This window comes from Mustela lutreola, chromosome 10, assembly GCF_030435805.1.
Source record: "Mustela lutreola isolate mMusLut2 chromosome 10, mMusLut2.pri, whole genome shotgun sequence".
In the NCBI taxonomy this organism is placed as follows: domain Eukaryota; kingdom Metazoa; phylum Chordata; class Mammalia; order Carnivora; family Mustelidae; genus Mustela; species Mustela lutreola.
Window position 1 is genome coordinate 27,935,400 of NC_081299.1, and position 22,597 is coordinate 27,957,996.

The window sequence follows — 22,597 nt, forward strand, 5'->3', positions numbered from 1 at the left end:
GCGGGAGGGCGTGGCCACAGCGGGTGGGGGGAATGGGGTCTAAGGGAATTCCCAGGATACAGGGGAGCTTCAATCAAGCAAGCCGGCCAGCAGAGTCACCTGGCTGCTGCAGAAGTTGTCCTTAAGGGGGCCCTAAGAAGGATGTCTAGGGGGATGTGTCTGCCCTGGACTCCTGCCACCAGAGGTTGGGATCCACTCCCTGGCGCTCTCTGGGGCCAGCATCTGAACGTGGACACTCAGGAAGGACCCAAGGGCCCCCTAGCACCTGACTCTGTTTCTCTCTGGTGGTTCTTCTCCAGGTTCCCTCCTCATCTGTGGAGTCTTTGGCCAGATTTGGTTGTTGGTGGCGGGGGTACAGGATCATGCATCCTTCCAGATGTGTTGGGTCTTAGACTGGGACCCAGACCTTTGAACTTAGAAACTGGATATTTGAGCATCTTTGTTTCCTCTGTGCCTGGGTTCTGGGACTGCGATGGGAGAGGGCTCCACTTATTTATTATTTTCCTCCACAATAAAAACTATCATCGGGGGCACCTGGGGGGCTCAGTGGGTTAAGCGTCTGCCTTCAGCTCAGGTCATGATCTCAGGGTCCTGGGATCGAGACCCACATCGGGCTCCCAGCTCAGCAAGGGAGCCTGCTTCTCCCTCTCCCTCTGCCTGCCACTTCTCCTGATTGTGCTCTCTCTCTCTGTCAAATGAATAAATAAAATCTTTAAAAAATATCAATTGTACTGTATGGGTGCCAGGTAATATGGGCTCCACTGCCTTCCTTGGGAGAGAGCAGCGAGAACCCTCTCTGAAGGGGAAGAACACCACCTCTTGCACTTGGGATTGAGGTAGGGAGGGAGAGGCAAGGCCTAGGATCCTTTCCTTGGCTCCTTAAGACAGGGCCATGCAGAGACTTGTGCCTGGGAAAGCCAGCCAGATAGAGACAGGCTCTGAGAAGTAGAGTCAGGGGCTCTCAGAGATGCTGGGAGACTGGGGAGTTTCTGTCCTCTCCCTGTCCAATCCAGAGACAATCAGAGCCACCTCAGTACTCTGAGAGGCCTGGCTGGCCCTCAATTAGAGCCCAGAGTGTCAAATGGATCTCTGGGCAAAGCTCTAAGCCCCAGTGGGATGGAGACTTGTCTCACTACTCACCAGACTATCCCCTGAGGATGCTCAGTGTATAGTAGGCCCTAATTCTTTCCTTCCTTTCTTCCTTTTTCTTAATGAAAATTGCTGTCACTTCTTGTTGGCTTATGGCATGCCCAGCCCATGTTAAGTACTTACCGTGCATTTTCTCATTTAGCCCGCATGATTATTCCACAAGGGTGGGTTTCATGACGATGCGTTTTAGATGAGGAAACCAAGGCTCAAGGGCATGAAGTTGCTTGTTCAAGGTTACATAGCTAATAGGTGGACTCATACACAAAATGTTCAAGTCTATGAGTGGATGGATGGATGGATTGAGGGTAGGCAGACAGATCAATGGATAGACAGTTGAGTGGAGTGTTCAATGAATCCGTAGCTGGTAGCCCTTTCCCCTGAGCATCTGAGAAAGATGTTCAGGGGAAAGGGGACAGATTAGTGGATGGATGGATGGATGGATGGACAGATGAGTGAATGGATGGTTGGGTCGGTCAATGGATGCATGGATGGATGGATGAGTGGGTAATCTACCTGTTCTTTCACCTGTAATGTGGGCCTCATTCCTACTAGATCTCTATCCTCTCTCTTCTCCACATTATCCTACTCCCTGCTGGACCTGGAGTCCATCCTGGACCCTAGTGTGCTCACTCCTTGGTGATGGACTTCACCTCTGCCTCCCAATGGCAGACAGATGTCCTTCAACCCAGGGCCTCTACCTGGCTCTTCCCTGGCTTAACCCCAAAGCCTCTTCCTGGGTTGTGGCTTCAGGCTAGACCAGAGTTCTCAGACACTATAATCCCCTGGGTCCTGGTCTCCTCTCCCTTCTATAGGGATTTCTGGAGCCTTGACTTGGCACTTTCACTGATGGAATAAGAGGGTGGATATTTTACAAGACCTGCTCAACCCAGGTTTTCTCAATCCTCCTAAAGTAAAGAGCCTGGGTACCATGATTGTATTATGTGATCCTTCCCTCTCACTGGCCACAGCTGATTGGATCACAGGTGACAAACTAACCAGAGTTGGTCCAATAATAGTCACTCTCCAGGGAATGAGAATGGGGACATTGGGATACTGAATCAATGATGGTGGAGATTTGGACTAAAAGATCTGGGTGTGAGCTCTGTCACATTCTGAGGCAAGCAGTAAAGGAGATAATGTATGTCAAGAGCTTAGCATAGCGCCTGCCAGGTAGGAAGGCTCAATAAATGCTATGACTTATTATGATTATGATGGTGTCATAGGGGGGCATGGAAGGTTCTGGATGCAAATTAGCCTCTACCAAGCCAATGTTGCATGAGATCTAGAAGGCAGATGAGAGGCAGAGGCCATCTTTCTGCCCCCATTTTGGGCTGTCTCTGTCATGGAAACATGAAGGTTTTCAGCAGGATTGTTTCCAGGGTGATGAGAAGCAACATGATGGGGGTAATGGTGGCAGCAGCCTCCTGACCCAGGCAAGCTGAGCCCCGGATTGCAACCCTGGGGTGTGCTTTTGCCTCGCAGCTCTTGTCTAAGACTCTTGGAGGTGGCTCCTCCCTGGGTGGGTCAGCTCTGTGAGCCACTGGAGGCCTGGTTGGGCCTCGCTCCCTCATCTCTTCCACCATTTTGTAAGGACCGGTGTTTGATCCTTTCCTGCTTAAAGTGCCCTGTCCTGAGCCCTGGTTATGTGTACAGTTTCTGGCTCCCAGGAGAAACAGACTTAGAGCTTCCTTATTTCTTCTTAGAAAAAGCTACGGTAAGATCTCTGATCGGTCAAGCTTGGAGAAGAGGCCCACCTGACATCCCCAGCTGTGGCCAAAAGGACAGGGTCCCATAAGGGTGTGACAACCAGTAGGGTAGCTATGTGGATGCTGAGGCACTGGGGACAGATGTGCCCATGAGAAGACAGAGGTCAAGACAATGTCAAAGATAGATGCCTCACCCTTGATATCTAAAATGAGAATCGGGGACCTGAGCTGGAGCCCCCCACGACCCCCCCCATCACCAGGGTCCCCTGCCTGGGGCACAGTCAGCCGGAGGTGACTCAGCTGCCCAGCCCCCTCTGGTTCAAAGGAGAGAGAAGCGAAACAGAAAACGCACCTTAAGAGGACACTGTTTTCTAGAAACGTTTCTTTATTTAAAATTTAAAACCATATTACTTCATACAGCAAACTGTGCACTTTGATATATCACAGTGTCTTAAAAAGGAAAATAATCAGATTTGTTTGGAAAGTTATTTACATCAGCCTAGAATGATTGGCAAGTAACACAGTTACTATGAAACCCAAATTGTTACAAAATGTTTACAAAAAACTATATTCATAGAAATTCTGCATGTCCACAAAGGGCATCCCCTGAATGGCCCAGAGACCAGTGTGTGGGAACCATGTCGAGGGGGAGTGGGGGACATCCAGGCACTCTGGTCTGGGTGGTGGGACAGGCCAGGGGTCTCACATGGCGCTGTCTGGGGGCTCAGCCCTGGGGCTGGGAACCCAAGTCCCTGACAAGGGAGGCCCAGGCAGAGATGGGGTGGGAGGTTGGAGCACAGTGGTGTGAGGGCCCCAGGAGCCAGGATAGGCCCCTCCTCAGGAGGCTGGATTCAGATGTGCTCTGGCGGCGGGGGTAGGGGGTGCCCAGAGGCAGATCAAGTGCATACCAGCCTGACGCGTGGGGCCCAAGCAGAAGGCAGGCTGTCGACCACATGGAAGGAAGCTCACTCCAGGTGTCCTCTCCCCTGCAAGACTCCAGAGGTGCTCTGACCGATGACAGGGGCCAGACTGCTAGCTAAAGGACTGGGGTAGTGAAGACAGGAGGAGAGGGGCAGAGCAGGGCCCCAGGGTCAGCAGGGAAGGTGGGGGTGCTCCCTGCCCACTGTCCCTGCTGGGGGAGATGGAACGGGGAGGAAAGGCAGACAGATGGCTTGGGCTGTGCTAGGGCGGGAGGGGCCTTGCTGGCTTCTCCTCTTTCCCCCTGGTGTAACTGAGCCCTTCACATTTCTGGCTCCTCCGTCACTCGCTAACAGCTGGCCTCTGGGTCAGATGGGCCTGGGGAGGTCGTCTGCAGTGGGACGAGCCTGCTGGCATTAGTGCAGCCGCTGCCCTGTAGCTGGAGGCCCCAGAGAAAATAGAGACACACTGCAGGGTGACTGGATGTCTTCTAGAAGGCAGGCGACAGGACCATAAGTAGGGCACAGGGACATTGCACTGGCATGCGGACAATGCCTTTGGGGCCGTTCCCTTTTAAAAAAAGCATTTTCCCTAGATGTGAACTGTGCCTTTGTGTGTGGATGAGAATCTGAGGTCTCTGACACCTAGAATGTTCCAAACTTTTACGATATTCCAAGGGAAGCCTGACACCTACCTGGCCACTGTGACAAGTACAGGTCTTGGAGCCCAGTGCCAGCATGACATAACTCCTTAGACACAGTCCCTGCTTGCCGTCCTGCCTCAGATGCTCTAGGATAGAGATACAGCCCCTGGATCTCTCCTATCCTTCGCCAGGAGGCACCAGCTGGGCAAGGCCTGTCCATCAGCCCCCATGGTTCAGTCCAGAGCTCTGATGTGTGCCCCATCCCCACAGGGCCCCTGCCCCAGATGGCCTCCACTCCAGACTTGGCTGCTGTCGCCCGATCCCTCACCTGGTCCCCACCCACACTGGCTGGGTTATGTACACTCTGTGTGCAGACGTGCGGGGGGGGGGGGTGCGTATACACATGGGACTACAGGTCATATATACACTGTGCATATATATATATACAGCATATATATATATATATATCTTTTTACATTCATATATATATTGTACAGAACATTAACCTTCTACCAAAAACAGTTTGGTGACTTCACAGATGGCCTGAGCTCTGAAATTTTAACTCCAGGGCAAATCCAGGACTGAAAAATGAGAGCTTGATCCAGACTGGCACGGGGACACGGGGCTGGGCTCTCCTGCCGTGGCAAGCAGCTGGGCCCGTTCCAGCTGTGTCCATCCCATCTGGGAGACTCTTCCAGATGTGTCCGTTCAAGTCCTGCCAACAGAATTGGGCTCATTCCGTGCATCTGGCCACGGGGCTGGGCCCATTCTGGACGTTTAAGTCCATCCTGCTGTTTGTCCAGACCACGAGGCCCTTCCAGATGGCCATCCACACAGGACCGGTCCAGACATGGGCTAGAGTTTGGCCAATTTCCAGATGTTTGTGCAGACAGCTGAGAATGGCTTGGGAAGGGCCCTGCTTCATGCCGAGTGACGAAGCAGCAGCTTGTACCCATCCACAACGTACCCCTGGAAAAGAAGGCTGGGAGGGAGCCTCTGTGCTCAGTGAGCTCGTGCCCAGTTCAGACTCATGCTCCCCTCCAGGGTAAGGAGCGCAGGGGCTTCTCCCTGTGGGGAACCTTCTTCCAACCCTGACAGACCCTTCCCCATCCTCGGCCAGCACTTCTGTCTGCAAGTGTGTTGGGGAGGGGCCAGTGTGTGCTCTTCTAGTTGAGACGGTCTTGGCTGGGAGGTGGGGGGCGACCCTCCAACCCCTCCAAGATTCGGAGTCAGCTCACCACCCATGAGAGCCTGATTCCTCTTGAGAGACACTCGCAGAGCGGGGCCACCTGAATGGTGACCAAGCAGTCAGGGTTTTCTTATCTGTCCTTAGAGTAACAGGTCAAGGGGAGAGGGGGAGGAGGAAGGTTCATTGTTCGAAAGCCCCAGGGCCTTGGTGACTGGCGGGGTGTGTGTGTGTGTGTGGGGGGTCTCCTCACTGTTGCCCCTCAACTTGGCCAGTCTGAGCTGGCTGAGAGGAGGCACTGGCATTTCAGGTGGGAGATGGGGGTGAGAGGTGGGGGCGATCGTCTGTTAAGAGAAGGCATGTGGAGTCAGACAAGGACAATCCAGCACCTGCTCGGGCGAGTCCCATCTTCTGTTCCATCGAAACCAACTCTGATGGTTCCACAACCAACCTCGGTGCCACTGTGGTGGGCGTGCCCCTGCACACCCCCTGCAGCTCAGGTGTGCACCTGCTGGCACGGTTGATTTTGCCTTTAATTCCTCTTGATCTGCCAGGATGCAAACACCTTCCCCCCTGCTAGGGAGAGAGACAGCTCCTGTTTGGTCAGAAGCGATCTCCACTGTACTTGGAACACTGGGCTGGTCTCGAAAGCAAACCAAGGACACCAAACAGAGTTTGAACATGAACCACACACATGGACATAAGGCTTGAGTGGATGGGGGGGGGTCAGGTAGCATGCCACCCCACTTTCATTTGGAAGTCTAAAAATCATTTTAGTACCTGTTGGGGGATTACCCTATTTGAATAGTGCCTCCAATTGCCACTAATCTTCATTCCACTGATGCAACATCTTCCCCAAACCATGCCACTTCCTTCTTCCCCATTAGCCTCTGTGCATGTACAACCTCAGATGAACACGACTAGCTCATGGAGTGTCATACACAAAAGCACCCTGTCTCGGCAAAGCCTTGTGACAAATGATCTCTCCCTACAACAGATACGCAAACAGACCCTGATTCCCTGCTGTCCTGATTGTCCATCTCTGCTCCTGCTGTGAGCCGGAACACAGGGGTGAGTTTGCACACCCATGTGTAAGCATGCTCTCCCCCCCAAAAACTCCAGTGCCACATGGCTCCTTGCACATGTGCACTGACCTGTACTACACAGCTCTCTGGTTCTGTCCTCCGTCTTGCTCTCCGCTGCAGACGCACACCCCCACATGCAGACACATGTTCACACGTGGACTCCTTGATGACATGGCTTCTTCTTTTAAACATTTGGCAACACTGTGGGTTTTCTCTTGTCCTCCGCCCTCTGCCATTGGTGCATAAATGTGCACCCCTGCATGCACGCACACACACATGCACACATAAGCATACACACTCATTCATGGGTGTATACATGTGTATACTCCCCAGGACCCTAGTAAGACATGGCTTCTCCTGTTTTTCTGTGTATGGGGCTCTGCTGCTTATCCAGATTTGTCTCCCTCATCCCCAATTCACACACGTGTGTGCACACACCTCAGAATCCAAAGGCTTCTATTATTGCATGTCTTGGACTCTCTTTCATGTCCAAATCTGTCCCTGACCCCCAGCCCCCAGAGCTCACACACACACAGATACACATAAGTGCATCCACACGCACTCCCACACACAAGCTCACGACAACATGGCTTCTCCTGTCATTAAGTGTGTTGGCAAGGCTGTGCGTCCAGCTCTCTTTTCCCACCTCCCCAGCATACAGCCTGTTGGCGCTGCTGGGAGGATGGGAACCAGCTGGTTTGGTCCTGCAGCTCACAGTTTGGAGGAGGAATGGTATTTATCACATGAGCCTACTGCGCTCTCCTGCTTTGGGAGCCCCTGGAGTGGGGGAGCTAGAGATTATCCTTCACCCCAGCTGAGAAGGTCCTTGAGATCTAATTGTAGCTCTTCCTTAACCAGACTCCCCAGGCAGAAACAGGAGAGAGGTGGAAGGGGGATACAAGTGTCTTCTGGGTCCCCATCCAGAATCTTCAGCCTTCCCTCTTCTGCTCCGAGACTGCCCTCTGCCCTTGGCTATGGGAAGCCCTGCTGGTCCTGTCATATTCTCTTTAAGGACACTTTGCTCCTAACCCTTCCATGTCTCATTCTTTTTCCAGAATCTTAGTCAGACTTCTAGAGCATCCATTCTACCTAGCTAGAACCCACAGGTTATTTTTATCTGGTCTGGCCTTCACTGGTACCTCATCTGGTACTATTTCTTTGCTGTACCCCCAAACCCCACTAGGTCCAAGCTGCTCTGGACAAGAGATCAGGACCTAGATGGCCTGTGTCTCTATGTGGGGTCTTTGGTTAATTCTCCAGGAGGCAGCTTTTCTTTCCCCATCCTTGGGGCCTCTATGAGCTCTGATATCCTGTCCCTAAAAATTTTCCTTTCTGGGGAACATCTTCAGGTCTGGTAAGTCCAGGAGGCCAAGAGTTCTTTAGGACCCCTCTGGCCTTCCCCATCTACCCCCCCAAATTATCCTGTGCAGTAGGACCTGGATCCTTCTTTGAGGAGGGGTGACGACTTTCACTTTCAATCTTGGTTTTTCCTCTCCTTCCAAGGTGACAGAAGGGAGTCAAGGTCAACTGGCCAGGAATAGGGAGTTGTTGATGAGTAGATGGCAAAGAACCTAAGCTCTCAAATGCCACTAGGGTTTAGAAAACAGCTCAGTAACCGGCAAAATAAGACCCAATGGCTCAAGGGCCTACAGGATTTCCATGGAATCCACTGTTCCTCTGGCTTCAAATATCGGCGAATCTCTGGTCATCCTTTGTGGCAGATTCAAGCAGTCTTTAGCCTCTGTCCAGAAAATAGAAAATTTTCTCTGACCACTCCTCTACCTTATACTCCTGAAGACCTCCTTGAGAAATGGGAGCCACTGGGACATCATCTATAAGAATTCAAAATGGCGGCCTTTGGGCATTCTCCTCTCTCTCATACCCCAGACTCCTCTTTTCTTCTATGGGGCTCTCTGCCTACAATTTAGCCAAGATGGAGGCTGCCACACATGGTGCCAAGAGACCAGGGCTATGTGAGAAGCCCCTAAGGGACCAAGTCTTTCTTCTGCCCAAGACAAGTGGGGTGGCCATGCCCCATCTTCAGCTTCCACTGGCAGCCACACTACAATCCTTAAGGTGCCCAAGGTTTGTGTCTCTGGTCTCACGGCCATGGTCCAGGAGGCTTGGGCTTGCGGGGGAGGGGGAGACAACATATTAGCTGTTTCCCATTTTCTTTGGCCTCTGGAAGGCCATGGTAGAAACTTCTGACTGTTGAGGAGAGTTGAGGGGCAGGTGAGTTTGGCCTGAGAGAGGCATGTGCTTCCTTTGGCCTTGGCTGTCTCGACTGGCAGCTTTAGAAACCCACAGAAGAAACAAGAGGCAAGTGAGACCCAAGCAGCTGGCCTAGGGGCCTGCTGGTTTCCTGGGAGGTAAGGGCAGAGGGCTCCTGTCCCAGTAGGCAGGCAGCAGCTCTGGCCCCCAAGCCCAGTGTGGGCACAGGGAGGTGCCTTCCTGTCTTCTTGCTTTCCTCTGCCCTGCCCCCAGGCTTTGGTCCCCACCCCACCTATGCCTAGGGGAACACGGGGGCCAATGATGTGCTGCAAGCCATGCTGTCCTTGCCCGGAAGCCGGCGGTCGTTGAATGTGTGCATGTTGATGACAGCGTCAGTCTTGACCATCATGGGAGGCTGTGGCTTGTGCTTGACCCGACGCTGGCAGGTAAGGGAGAAACGGATCTCATCGGCTACGGTGCTGCAGAAGGAACGCTGGGGCAGGGTGGGAGGGCAAGGGGCACATGGGTGAGGCCCGGCCTTGCAACGCCAGCCAGCTCCTCCCCTTCCTCCCAAGGCTAATGCCAAGGCTGCCTGTCTTGCTCTCACCTTTAGGCCACCCCCCTCTGCCCATGCAAGATGACTAGTATGTGAAGCAGCCTACAGAGCGTTACGTTCTTGTTAGGAGACTAAGGTAGACAGGGCATGTAGTAGCATCCTGTCCCCATTTCACAGATGAGGAAACTGTGGTTCTAATGGGCATGCACATTACAGTTTGAGGAGGTGACCTGTCTGATTTTTCTCCACTAGATGCTAAGGGCAGAAACGGGCCAGTTTCATTCCTGTAAGCCCAGCTCCCAGCACTAGGCCTGGCCCAGGGTCTGGCTTAAGAAAGACCTGATGAATGTATGACTAACCTTCCCCCTGGGAGGGCTTCCCATTAAGGGCAGACTCCCCACGCTCCCACACAGGACAGTCCAGTGTGTTTCTCAAGGTGTGCTAGTGGGAGGCAGTTCCCTGCAGGGCAGCTGGGTGGCAACAGCTTCTGGCCTGGGTCTCTACAGGTATCAGAAAGGGATACCAAAATATAGCTTTGCCGGCTGGTATCTGACGGCAGGGGCTCCTAGGAGACCCATACCCAGAGGCTGTCCTGTAGCTTGTCTGGAAGGCAGTGGGGGCTCCTGACAGTCTCATTTACGCAGTAAGTCTGGAGCAGGAGCACCCAGCTGCCATGTGCAGGCTGTGCAGGGCGAGGGAGTTCTCAATTCTGGCTCTGCCTCATACTCACTTCCCCTCTGAGCTTCCCCTTGTCTGCCCACTCAACGTAGAATGGCATCCCTCCTCACCTGCCATTATTCATTCTGAAAATATTTACTGAGGCCCTACTATGTGCCATGCACTGTCCTAGGTGTCAGGCATACAGACATGGAAAAGGCAGATAGGTCCCAGCCCTCAGGGAGCTCATGGTCTATGATGTGACAGAGACAGGTAATAAACATGCGAACAAATAAAGCATTTCTGAGCACAGTAACTGTTATTAAGAGAATAAAGCAGTGGAATGAGATAGAGAGGCATTGGGAATGGCTACTTGAGTGGTGGCATTTCAGCTGAAACCTGAATGACCAGAACATGCTAATAATATGGTACTCAGGGAGGAAGAACATTGCAGGGGCACAGAAGAACATGTGCAAAAGGCCTGGGGCTGAAATGTTTTTGGTGCATGAAGGATCGAAGAGGAGGCCAGTGTGTTTGGAGGAGAGTGAAGGAAGGAAGTGTGGGAAGGAGGAAGTCAGACTAGTGGGTCAGGACCAGATTTTGTTGTAGGCTTTTAGGTGGATTATGGAGCTCATTCCAATGGTAATGGCAATGCCTAGAGAATCTGGTTGTTCTCTTTTTAACGTATTGTAATTTTTTTTTAACCCTTCTTTATTACTGGACACTGAGAGGGGTGTTCCCCTCCATTTTTCATGTGCTCATTAACACTTCGGTGAATATCCTCGTTGGTAAACCTGCATCTGTTCTCGGCCACTTCCAAGGGGTGCCTTTCTAAAAGCAGAAATTCACTGTCAAAAACGTGTGGCCAGTTTTAAGACTCTGTCCACATGGCAAAGTTGCCTTCTAGAAACGTTCACATGGACGGCTCCCACCAAGACAGGAGCGTGTCCCTTTCCTCAAGCCCATGAGAACTGTGACACCAAGAATGATCTTTGCTGACTCTTTGCTGACTCTGGCTTACCTATTACAAAGGGTCCTATTTCATTTCTGATGGATGGAAAAAGTGCCTGTTTTGAACAGTCCCCTCCATACCTGCAAGGACATAGGACATACCTGCAATCTCCTGGCCCTGTGTCCCTTTGGACTTCTCCATGAGAGGCGCCTCCCTCCAGCCCAGTGGCCCTCAACTCACGTGCACATTGATTTTTTTAATTTTTATTTTTTAAAAAAGATTTTATTTATTCATTTGACAGAGAGAGAGAGAGAGCACAAGCAGGGGGAGCAGCAGGCAGAGGGAGAGGGAGAAGCAGGCTCCCCGCTGAGCAGGGAGCCCGTTGTGGGGCTTGATCCCAGGACCCCAGGATCACGACCTGAGCCGAAGGCAGACGCTTAACCGACTGAGCCACCCAGGCGCCCTCATGTGCACATTTAAATCACCCTGTAAGTACACTTTCTTAAGACACCAATGCCAGGCTCTGCCACAGACCAATTAAAACGGTCTCTGGGAGTGAGGCCAGCGCATTAGCACTTAAAAAACTCTCTCCCTGTGATTCTAATTTGCTACCAGGACCCAGAACCACCGCTCAACCACACTGGAATTAATCAGATGGGTTGAGTAGAGTTCTACTGTCTGGATGCTTGGGCCAGACCTCTTAACATTCCTTTCTTTTTTAAACTTTTGATTATGGAAATTTCCAACTATATGCAGAAGTAGAGAGAGCTGTATAATGAACCCCCACGTAACCATCACCCAGCTTCAACAATTACCCTGGAGGGTTTTGTGCAGGGGACTGGCATGGTTTGAATGAAGTGTTAATCAGGGCACTGGCTGTGTTTGGGGAGCGAATGGGGTAGATGAGGCAGGAAGACCAGAGTGGAAGCTGTGGCATGGGCCAGCTGGAGAGGAGGGAATTTGGCCTAGCCTGGAGCCACAGTGGTGGGGATGTGTGCTCAGAGTTGGAGCAGAGGTGCTGGAGCAGAGGCAGGGTGGGCTCTGACACCTCGTGTGCCTGGGAGGTGGGCCCCTGGCTCACACCCTGTGCTCCCCACTCCCTCCCTTCCCCACGGGGGCTCCAGTTCTTGAGGCTTACCTGCTCTCGCTCTGCTGTTTTGCGGAGCTTGTACACAAACTCGCCCACAGCCACCAGCACGGACAGGACCAGCCCGGCGGCCAGGACGATGAAGATGCCTCCAATCTTCTGGATACCCAGGGCACTGGCCTCTTTGTTCTCCTCCTCCGGACACCCGCTGCCTCTCCACCACTTCTCCTTCATGATGTGCAGCTTGTCTTCCTCCTGCAGCTGCAGGATGGCGATGGTGATCTTGTCCCGGTACGGGGAGCCTGAGTGCGGGAGCGGGGGGTCTGGCTGGCAGGGGCATTCGGTCCCTGCGCATGTGCCCCTGCCAGCACCCTGGACAGCGCCGGCCACCCTCCCTCACCTCTCCAATAGCTACCACAGGCCCCTCTTTAAATCTTTGTACGAGGTCTGGGTGAGAGCAAGGTCCTAATTGGGGGTGGGGAGTCTTGTCTAGGAGTCCCTGTCTCCATCAGCCCCTGGAGGGCCCTGTGTGTCAGGGCTGCATCAACAGGGGTAAGGTCAGAGAGAGCAGGCATGACTTCTGAACTGACCCCCCCATATCTGTTTTGGCTTCAGATTTCCACTGCTTAGGCCCAGGCTGATCTCACAAGGTTGTGACTCTACTCCTTTGTCTCTGGATTGAAGAGATGCCACCTTTTGAGGCTCAGTGGGATGAGCTGGGAGAGGGAGCAGGAGACGGTGTGCATGAGTGGCTGCAGGGGCCCTGGCCGTCCTTTGTCCCCCAATCTCTCCGCCCTCCCGCAGCCCCTTGCTCACCCATGGGCGTGCCAATGCCGTAGCCCTTGGAGTCGATGAGGCCCCCGATCTGGGTAAGGTTGCAGTTCCTCTGGGTGACATACTCGATTGTTGTGGACTCCATGAGCAGGGCGTAGTCGGCCGTCAGGGTCCTCTGGATGCCCTCCTCATTGTTCTTCACCAGTGCCGATGGCTTGCTACTCATGAAGGCCCACATCTTCTCAAAGGTGGAGATCTTGGATTTCTGGGCCATGAGGGGGAAGGGTAATGCACGTGGTCACTGAGGACACCGGGGTGCCAAGCACCCCAGACCCCACTTAACAGGGCTCTGGTCACCAATCTCTGTCTCCAACCCTCTGAGGGAGGGAAGGCCACCCCTGGCTCAGCTGTGGAAGCAGGCCCTGGGAGGGTAGGTCCCAAAACACACAGTTGGTAAGGGATGAAGCCAGGATTCAGACACCCTTGGCTCTTTGCCAAGGCATGGTGGTTTTCAGACTGATTTTTAAAAAAAAAATTGCATTCTCTTTCTCTAACATTTGTTAAAGGTTTCCATGTGCTGGCCCTGTTCTAAGAACTTTATTTTCATTAACTCTCTGATTCTTCACAACAATCATAGCAGCTGGGGGGCTACCTTTAGCTCCATTTTATGGAAACTGAAGCCATGGCTAAGTCACTCACCCAAGGTTTACTCAGACACTAAGTAGCAAAGTTAGGCTTCCAACCCAGGTCATCTGGTTCTAGAGCTCACGTTCCCAACCACTTAGCTGCACTGCCTGCCAGAAAACTCTGTGAGCATAGAAAGGGAGAGGTGGATGCAAATGAAGGCAAAGCTCGGTGGGTTCTGGGACCCCACTCCCACTTCAACCAAAGAGGGGCCCATCCCGTGTACTGTGTTCCAAGGGAAGACAAAGGTTTTTCTCCATTGGACTTAATTAACAAGAGAGGCGAGAAGTGGGGGCTGTCAGAGCACGTGGTCTGCAGGCCCCTTACCTCCTTACTGTGATTGTCCCCAAAGCATCCTGGGCTGGGCACTGCTGGATGAGCAGAACTGTAAGATGAGGCTTAGGGGGTGGGCTGCTGGGCGTGTTCTGCCTCGCTGGGGAGACTCAGAGGTGTTGGGGCTGGGACAGGGACAGGTGAGGGTGCATGGCATTCATGAGATTTCTCTGGAAATGATAGCCAGCCAGCTACCTGCTCCCAGCAGGGAATGACCCTGTTCCCACGGATCCCAGGGGAGCAGGTGGCTCTGCAGGCCCCATTGTACCCGGCTGCTTCCAAGTCTAGCTGTGCCTGTCTGTGATGTCAGCCTGTCTGACTGGCACCCAGCCCAGCTCCGGTGTGCGTGACAGCATGGATGTGTTGAACAGGCTGGTGCAGGGCTGGGGGATGGGTAGGGGATGGGGAAGAAGCTGTGTCTGCCAGGAGTCCAGGTGGTGGGGGCAGTGGCCAGGAGGAAAGTGTATCAACTATTCTCCAGGGGCTTCCCAGCTCTGCTAAGGGTTGTCCTCTCTAAAACTGGCTCCTGGAGACCCAGGCATGCCTGGGGGAGCAGGGAGCCCTGAAGCAGCAGGCAAGCTCCCAGTTGGAATTTTATCAGAACCCAGAATCCATCAAGGGCCAATGATGCCTCCTCTGGGTCTGGGGCACCTTCACAGACAAGCAGCTACTGTCCTACCTGCAAATTTATCTGCCTCAAAGCTGAAGTTCTGTAAGAGCTCAGATGCTTCCAGCTCCTCCCTGTCCTCATCCTACTTTCTGCCAGGTCTGTGTCCAACTAGTCTACCATCGGTTACTCTTGCCTCTTTAGCTCTTACCTTCAAACCTCTGCTTGCCAGCTACTCCTTCTTGCCAGCTACTCTTCCCCGCCCAGCTCCTCCTTTAGCCCCAGACATGCTCCCCCCACTAGCTACTCTTGCTCTTAAAAACATTCTAGATTTCCAGCTTTTCTGACCCCTCAGACATTTTCTAGATAACTTTCTAGATAATTTTTGATGTCCAGACTCTCCTTCCCTGGCTCCTTTTATCCCTCAGTGCCTTTGTCATGCTTTGACTGTTCCTGCCTAGATGCAGGAAGTTTCTATCCAACTTTCCATCCTGCTCCAATGATGCCTGTGCCTGGTACTCCTCCCCTTATGTAACCCCTCCCCTTGAGTGTGGGCTGGTCTAGAGACTTGCTTTTAACTGCCCCCTAGGAGTGATTGGATGTCACTTCTGAGATGAGGTTACAAGAGACTGCAGCTCTTGCTCACACTCTCTCTGGCTCTTCTCACTGGCTGCTCTGATGGCGGCCAGCTGCCGTGCTGTGAGTCACCCCGTGGAGAGGCCCACGTGGCCAGGAACAGAGGGCATGCCTCCAGCCAACAGGGAGCAGAGAACTGAAGCCCGCAGTCCAACATGCAGGAGGAACTGAACGCTGTCCACAAGCACGTGAGTGAGCTCGGAAGCAGAGCCCTGAGATGACTACAGGCTTAGCCAATACCTTGACTGCAGCCTGTCCCAGACCCTGTGCATAGCACCCAGCTAAGCAGTGCCGCTTCCCATCCCAGTCGGTGATATCAGAATGCTGTTGTTTTAAGACACTAAGTTTTGGGTAATCTGTTATGCAGCAAGAGGTAGCTAGTATATTCTCTTACCCACGTACACATACAAGCTACTTCTCTGCCCCCAAATGATTGTTTTTCAGATAATTGATTCCAATGATTCCTCTAATCAGATCATCCAAGTCCAATACTCCCTGCTGCCAGGGACGCACACTCCTCAGATACTCAACCCTCGAGGTCACTACAACTAAATACTATGGCCCTATGGGTGGCTCCAGCACCTGAGCCCTTTTCCATCCCAGTCTCTCCTGCCTTCCAAATTCTCCAATGGGAACTAGGGATTGATGAGACTATCAGGGCTCCCCTTACATCTTCTAGTGCACATATCATATAACCTTCCAACCATCCATCCACTCATCTTCTTACTCATCATGTTCATGTTCTCACCCACATACTACCTACACACTAATGCATTCAACTAACTACTCAACTATCTGCCTAGACTTTTACTTATCCATCCATCCATCCATCCATCCATCCATCCATCCACCCATCCATCTATTCTTTCATACATCATATTCATGTTCTCATCCATATACTATCTACACACTAATGCATTCAACTAACTTCTCAATTATCCACCTAGACTTTTACTTATCCATCCATCCATCCATCCATCCATCCATCCATCCATCCATGCATCCACCCAGACTCTCCTTCTCTGGCTCCATTTATCATTCAGAACTTTCTCACTCTGTGACTGTTCCTGCCCAGACTCACTGTAGTAGGAACCTTCTATCCTGCTCCTGCTTCTATCCAAGCATCCATCCAACCAGGCATCCATGCATCCAACTGTCCATCTTCTCATTCATTATTTTCATGTTCTCATACTACTTGTGCACTACTTACACATACTACTTACACACTAATTCATTCAACTGACCACTCAACTGTCCACCTAGCCTTTTACTTATTTATTCATCCATCCATCCCATTCCTCCATCCATCCATCTATCCTTCCATTCCTCCCTCCACCCATCCACCCATCTATCGTCTCATATGTCATATCCATGTTCTCACCCATATACTACCTAGGCACTAATTCACTCAACTAACTACTCAACTATCCATCTAGCCTTTTACTTATTTATCCATCCATTCATCCATGCGTCCAACCACCCATCTATCTGTTCTCTTACCCTTCTATCAGTCACCTAACCATCTATCCACTTGGCCACTTCACCCATCTTACCCACTCACTCTCTCATGAAGCCAGTCATCCATCAGTAAACCTCAAACACTGGCATAAGTAACTCGAAAATGAACCACTCAGGAAGTCCTGCCCCACTACTTCTGTCTCAGAAAGGGATGCAAATTCCTCCCTGTATCCTTCCCTAACACCCCATTCCTCCTTTACACAAGCATGTTGAGCAGAAACAGGGTTCTGACATTAAAACATAGGTTCTTTCCAGTAACACCCCACCATAAATAGAGACAGAAATTTCTTTTGGGGGTTGGGGAGCTGTGGAGGCTGATGGGCTTTGAGGAAGACACATAAAAGCCTCCAGAGGGTGAAGCAATGCCATGAGGAAGACGGAAGAACACCAGAGAGTTCAGGCCAGTTGACAGAAGAGTGTGAAGCTGGCTGCGATGCTGATTCCAAGAGGTTCTACTCTCCCAGCTCCAGTGCCAACAAAGTCACACCTCCACCAACTTTAGGCAGGTGGCTCTGAAATCCACATTCCTAGAATGGTCACTGACAGTGCATATTCTGTATCTTGGGGCTCCCATGTTCAACCATATCCACTCATGGTCTCTGCTTCCCTTTAAGTTCCCTCCTGTTTTCCAGTGATGCTGTGATTCTAGAACCCAGCCCCGAAAATCTCCCCTCTAGCAGCGCTGGTCTGAGACAGGGAGGGATATAGCCAGGGCCATGCCTGGAGCCTCAGGTCCCTCTCCCAACTCTTAGGCCTAGTCACCAGAGGTCTGAGTTCCTGTCACTGGACTGAGCTATAATCACCACCCTAGGGAACGGAGTCCCACAGATCTACGGCTCCCACGTCATCCTGCCTGTCCCAGCTCCACTGGGAACCTTAATAAGCATTGCTTCAGGGCCAGTCACCCAAATCAATTAATGGAATCGTCTGGAGCAGCCAATACAGGGCGACGTGCCAGGATGGAGAGGCTTTTTTTATCAGTAAAATTGGCAAGAAAGTAAGTTTCAGGCTCACGACTTTCAATTCCAGCCTCCTCAAAGAAGTAAATTGATTTTCCCCAACTGAAGATACTTAATCTTGCGAATTTAACATTTCTGTACAAGAAAAATGTATATAGGTCTATATATAAATATATATCAATTTCAAAGGGAGCTGAATCCCAGGGAACGTGTGCAGAGAGGCAGTGGCAATGTGATTCCATGCGAGACCTTGGGTATCTTCCATGGTGGAAAGGAGACTTTTCCTCAAATTAATTGGCTTGCTTATCCCGGGGTGTGGAGGTTTTGGCCTTATCAGATCCACATACTCAAGCAGTTAACCATGTCTCGGATAATTTCCATGAGGACCAGCAGCCTCCCTGAGTCTGCTGCCTCTGCCTGCCCTTGCAGCCCACCTTGCCAGGACAGACCCTCCAGTCCAGCAGTAACACCTGCTATTGGCAGGTGCCCCTTGAGGCTTGTGTGTGTGCATGGCGGGGGCAGGTGGGTACTGCGGACTGGCCCGTGCAGGCGAGTCTGGAGGTGAGGGCTGCAGGCTGGGGCTGGAGGCAGCCGGAGGGGTCAGCTCTGCTACTTGGACCCTGGTGTCATGCCAACCTGTGTTCAAAGGTCAGCTCCTTCTGCAACCGCAGGCCAGTGACATCCCATCTCTGAGCCTCATTTTCTGCATCTGTAAAATGGGCATTAGCTGAGCACAGAGCTCTGTCCTTAAGAAGTACTGGATAAGTGGCTGGCATTGTTATTTCTCTCAAAGGCTCTGTTTTCTCACTTGGAAATTGGGCATAATCATTTCTACAGGACAGAGTTTCTACAGAAATTAAATGATACAATGCCCTGGGTAGAATGCCTGGGTAGTGTTGACAGGGGCTGGGGAGGGCACCACAAATACGGAAGGAGAGAGTGCTGAGTAGAATTCTGAGAGCCTAGGGAAGCTGTTGCCTCTTGGCTTCCACAACTGTTGCTCAGCGGGAGAGCAGCTCCGTGATGCCAGATCCTTCACATTTTCAAGAAGCTCAAAATGTGAATTTTTTAAAATGCAAAAATCTCTCAATTTTAAAATGCTGGCAACTCACATAAGAAAATGTAAGCAATGTATGGTCCCCAAAACCGTGTCTGGGGGCTGAGCAGGCCTATGTATCACCACTTTCAACAACAAACAACAAGAATGGTTAACACTTCCTACAGTGTGTACTCTGTGTCAGGTGCTCGGCTGTGACTCTGTTAAGCCGTTTACGCGAATTATCCCACTTTGCCATCTTGATAACTCTGCGAGGTGGGTACTATTGTCAGACCCGTTCCATAGGAAGGCACAGAAAGGTCCACAGTAATTCCAATGTTCAGTTGCTTCCCCTCACTCCTGGGCCAGCCCCGCACCTATCCCTGTCCCTCTGCCTGCCTTCTTGGGGTCTCTTCTATTCTGAGGATCTCGGGGCTCCTCCTAAGTTTTTAGTTCTGTGCAGAGGTAGACGGTCATCCTATGAGAGGCACCAAGGTCCCTCCCAAAGCCCCTGGTCTCCCTCTAGAGAGACTCAGAGGACGGGACATTCTCCAGGTGTCTACTAGTTGGTCCCTCTCCAAAGTGCTCTAGTTAAGTCCTCTGGGGACTAATGGGTAAAGGAGAAAATAGTTCAGACTGCTTCCTAGTCTTCTGGGTCCACCAGCTGGAGAGGTATGGGAATCGAGTGCTCCTGTGTGCCTGGCACTGGGCTAACCACCTTACATCCAGCCGTGGGCTCAGTCCTCTCGCTGACTGCCATGTGGGGGGAATCCATATCCGTATCATACAGGGGGACAAACTGAGGCTCAGAGAAATAAAGGGACTTACCCCAGTCACTCAGCAGAGCCAACACCCAGGACTTAAGTCCTGATCTGACTTTTAAGACCGGTGTGACCTGACTGTGCCAGGCTACATGACACTGAATCTTACCCAGTCCCTGCATTTTGGGGGTCCTACTTCTCCTTGAAGTCAGGGGGGGTCCAAGGCTGGATTGGCCAGCAGATGTGCCAGGAGAAACTGGAAGCTGAGATGGGGTGAGTCTTCCCACTCAGGCAAGAGTCTGCCGAGCACCTGGAAGGCGGATTGTTGGACTGGAAGCCCTCTCCAGGCATCTTCCAGGCTCCGTCGCTAGGACCTGACAAAGTTGCACTAAGGAATGGAGGGTTTGATGATGCTGGAGCCCTGGGGAACCTGGGATTCTTGGGCCCCAGCTCTGGTCTCTTCCCTGAGCGGGGCTCCCTCACCCACAGTCCCTCCCACTGTATTGGGCCCCCACCCCCACTGCAACACAGAAGGGGGCTAAATCCTTGGAGAAGCCTTCCTCCGACAGCCTCTCCCTTCAAAGCTGCCCACTGAACACGCTTCCCCAATGTTCTCCTTTACATTTTGCCTACATATTTTTACAGCCAAACAGTGCTTTCAAAGACTTCCTTTTTCATCTCCTAATTAATTTTTATCTTCCGAGACGGAGGGAGGACAGCACAGGAGACGCTGTTTGTGATGTCTGCTGCTCCCCGACAACTCTTCAAATGAAATTTCTTTTGGAGCACCGGTGCCCCTGACGTTGTGCATCTCCCAGGCTGCAGGGTGGGCATGAGGGCTCTGGTCCCCCCAACCTTCATGCCCGCCCTCCTCTGAGCCTGACATCCCCCTTTCTGCTGCTGCCTCTGGATGGAGTGGGTTCTCTCCCTTGAGTTCTCCTCTCAGCCAGGGGCTCTGCCTGAGGGGCCGCAGCCTAGCCAGGAACACACGCTAACCACAGGATCGAGGTACCCTGCCATGCCCTCCAGGATGCCCAGGACTCGGCCTGCTCACTTCCTGTCCTTAATGTACCTCCTGCATCTGCTCCCCTTGGCTCCTCCCACCTCTTGGTTCATCCTTTGATTCAGAAAAGGTGGCCACTGGACGTGAATCCCTCGAGCGGCTACGTCCTAGGCGGCAGGACCGCTTGGATTGGGGCGACAGTGCAACTGGCTGTGTGGCTTGGCTTTTCCCCCACCAACTCCCGGACCGTGGTTGACTCCTTCCAGAAGCCACAGGCACACAGGGACAGAGAGCATGGGCACCGGTGCTAGATGGCGGGGGTTCGAATTCCAGCTCTGCATTTCACTAGCTGTCGATGGCAGGCCAGTCCGTGGGAAGTGAGGTCCCTTCGGATCCCACCTTCCTCAGGTGTCCAGTGGAGATGAATGATAATAACGGTCTCTACCAACCAATGTTGTGAGGATGAGACTCGTGAATGCGGGTCGAGTGCCGAACGTGGCTGGCCCCGAGTCAGTGCTAGACAAATATTACTATTACTGTTGACCTGGCCAATGTCTCCCGGACATCCTGTGGCTACTTCTGAAGCTGATCCCTGTTCAACCCCAGTGCCATATCCACTCACAGGCAGCAGCGGGGAGGACTAGCCCTCCAGAGACCCTAGAGTGGGTGTGCGGAAGGGTGCTGCGTGTGCACACGGAATTATCTGTCCTTGCATCATGCTTCCACCACTGATCTGCTGTGTGATCATGGGCAGATCACCCACCTTCTCTGTTTCTCCAGATAAACCTCAGGTTTTCTTCTAGCTCTAATTAGAAAATGATAATGAGGAGACTACCATCTCCCTGGGGAGAGGGCTGGGGAGTGGAAGGGGGACGTATGACTGGAAAGCCCAGCTATGGAGGACCGGGGCTGGGAGGGTGGGGGAGGAAGGAAGCTAGTCCAGGGAACTTCTGGGTAGGTGCCACACTTGTAGCTCATGATCTGAGGTATCCCCAAATTCAAGCCCCTCTCTGCTTATGAAGCGGTCCCATTGCTGCGGTCCCTGAAAGGGAACCTGGCCTAGAAGAACTTCACTTGAATTCAAGCAGGAGACAATGTGGCCAGACTTCTAGGAAAATTAACTGCTGATTGGGAGAGCCAGAAAGTGGGGGTTGGTTCTGCAGAGGGATGCGGAGTGGCTGATTCTGGCCAGGAGCCCTTGTGAGCAGGGGCCCTGGTGCCCCCACATCCCAGCTGGGTGACAGCAACCGTGTCCCTCCTCTGCCCTCCTTGCTGAACTGTTTGCAGGGAAGGCGCGTGAGGGCGGAGCAGCCTGCTGGAGGTGCTGCCTGATACCGAGGACAGCAGCTCGGTGGGGAGCTGGAAGCAGGCTCCTGGAAGCCAATCTGAGCATCTTAGCGTGGAGGGAGGCAAAGGCATCCAATCCGCGGCAATGAGCCTGCACTGGGCTTATTTATGCTGCTTCCCTTTGATCGGGAGCCCTGCCTTGAGATGGACTCATGTGTAATGTATGAGATTCTCTGGCTCAGTCAAAGGGCTGGACCACAGCCTGGGGACAGGCATGAGCAGTCACACACACGAACCGAACCATCACACCTGCAAACACATGCATGCACGGGCCATCACACACACACACACACACACACACACACAAGCTATTACACATATACATGCATGGACTACGACACCCACGGATGCCCATCCCCCCCATGTTCACTTGTCTAGATACACCCATGGGGACATTCAGGCAGATAGACACACATACAGTCTCCATGCACACATGCATTTAGGTGTGACATACACACACATGTCCATACACATACTGACAAACTGCTCACATGAACACACACCCAGGGTCCCAGAGAGCTCCTACCGTGCCCGTGACAATGCTTCTATCCGCCCCAAATGCATGACAGTGACCTCTCGGGAAGGCCACATTGGCTACTTCTCAGTGGCAGCAGCAATGTCATAGGAGGGGTGCCCCTTTCCTCTCTCTCTCCTCTTCACTAAACATCTGCTTCCACCCTCCAGGAGGGTTACAGGGGAGGGGAGAATGCTGGTGGGGCTCTGGTGTGCAGGAGGGAGGACCTCTCCTCTCCCCTCTCCTCCATCAGGCCCGGATGGAGGCTCAGTCCA

The 22,597-nt window shown here is 52.4% G+C and overlaps 1 protein-coding gene across 1 annotated transcript in view; it reads right to left on the reverse strand.

The window, feature by feature from the left end:
- Nucleotides 1-3,220: 3,220 nt before the first annotated feature.
- GRIK3 (glutamate ionotropic receptor kainate type subunit 3) overlaps nt 3,221-22,597 on the reverse strand; it is a 225,131-nt gene continuing 205,754 nt past the window's right edge. Inside the window, exons 14-16 of the mRNA XM_059137080.1 lie at nt 12,967-13,189; nt 12,202-12,452; nt 3,221-9,391 (exon numbers count right to left, since the gene is read on the reverse strand). Of these exons, the coding sequence (XP_058993063.1) occupies nt 9,197-9,391; nt 12,202-12,452; nt 12,967-13,189 (669 nt within the window). The 3' untranslated portion in view covers nt 3,221-9,196. The remainder of the gene's footprint in view (nt 9,392-12,201; nt 12,453-12,966; nt 13,190-22,597) is intronic.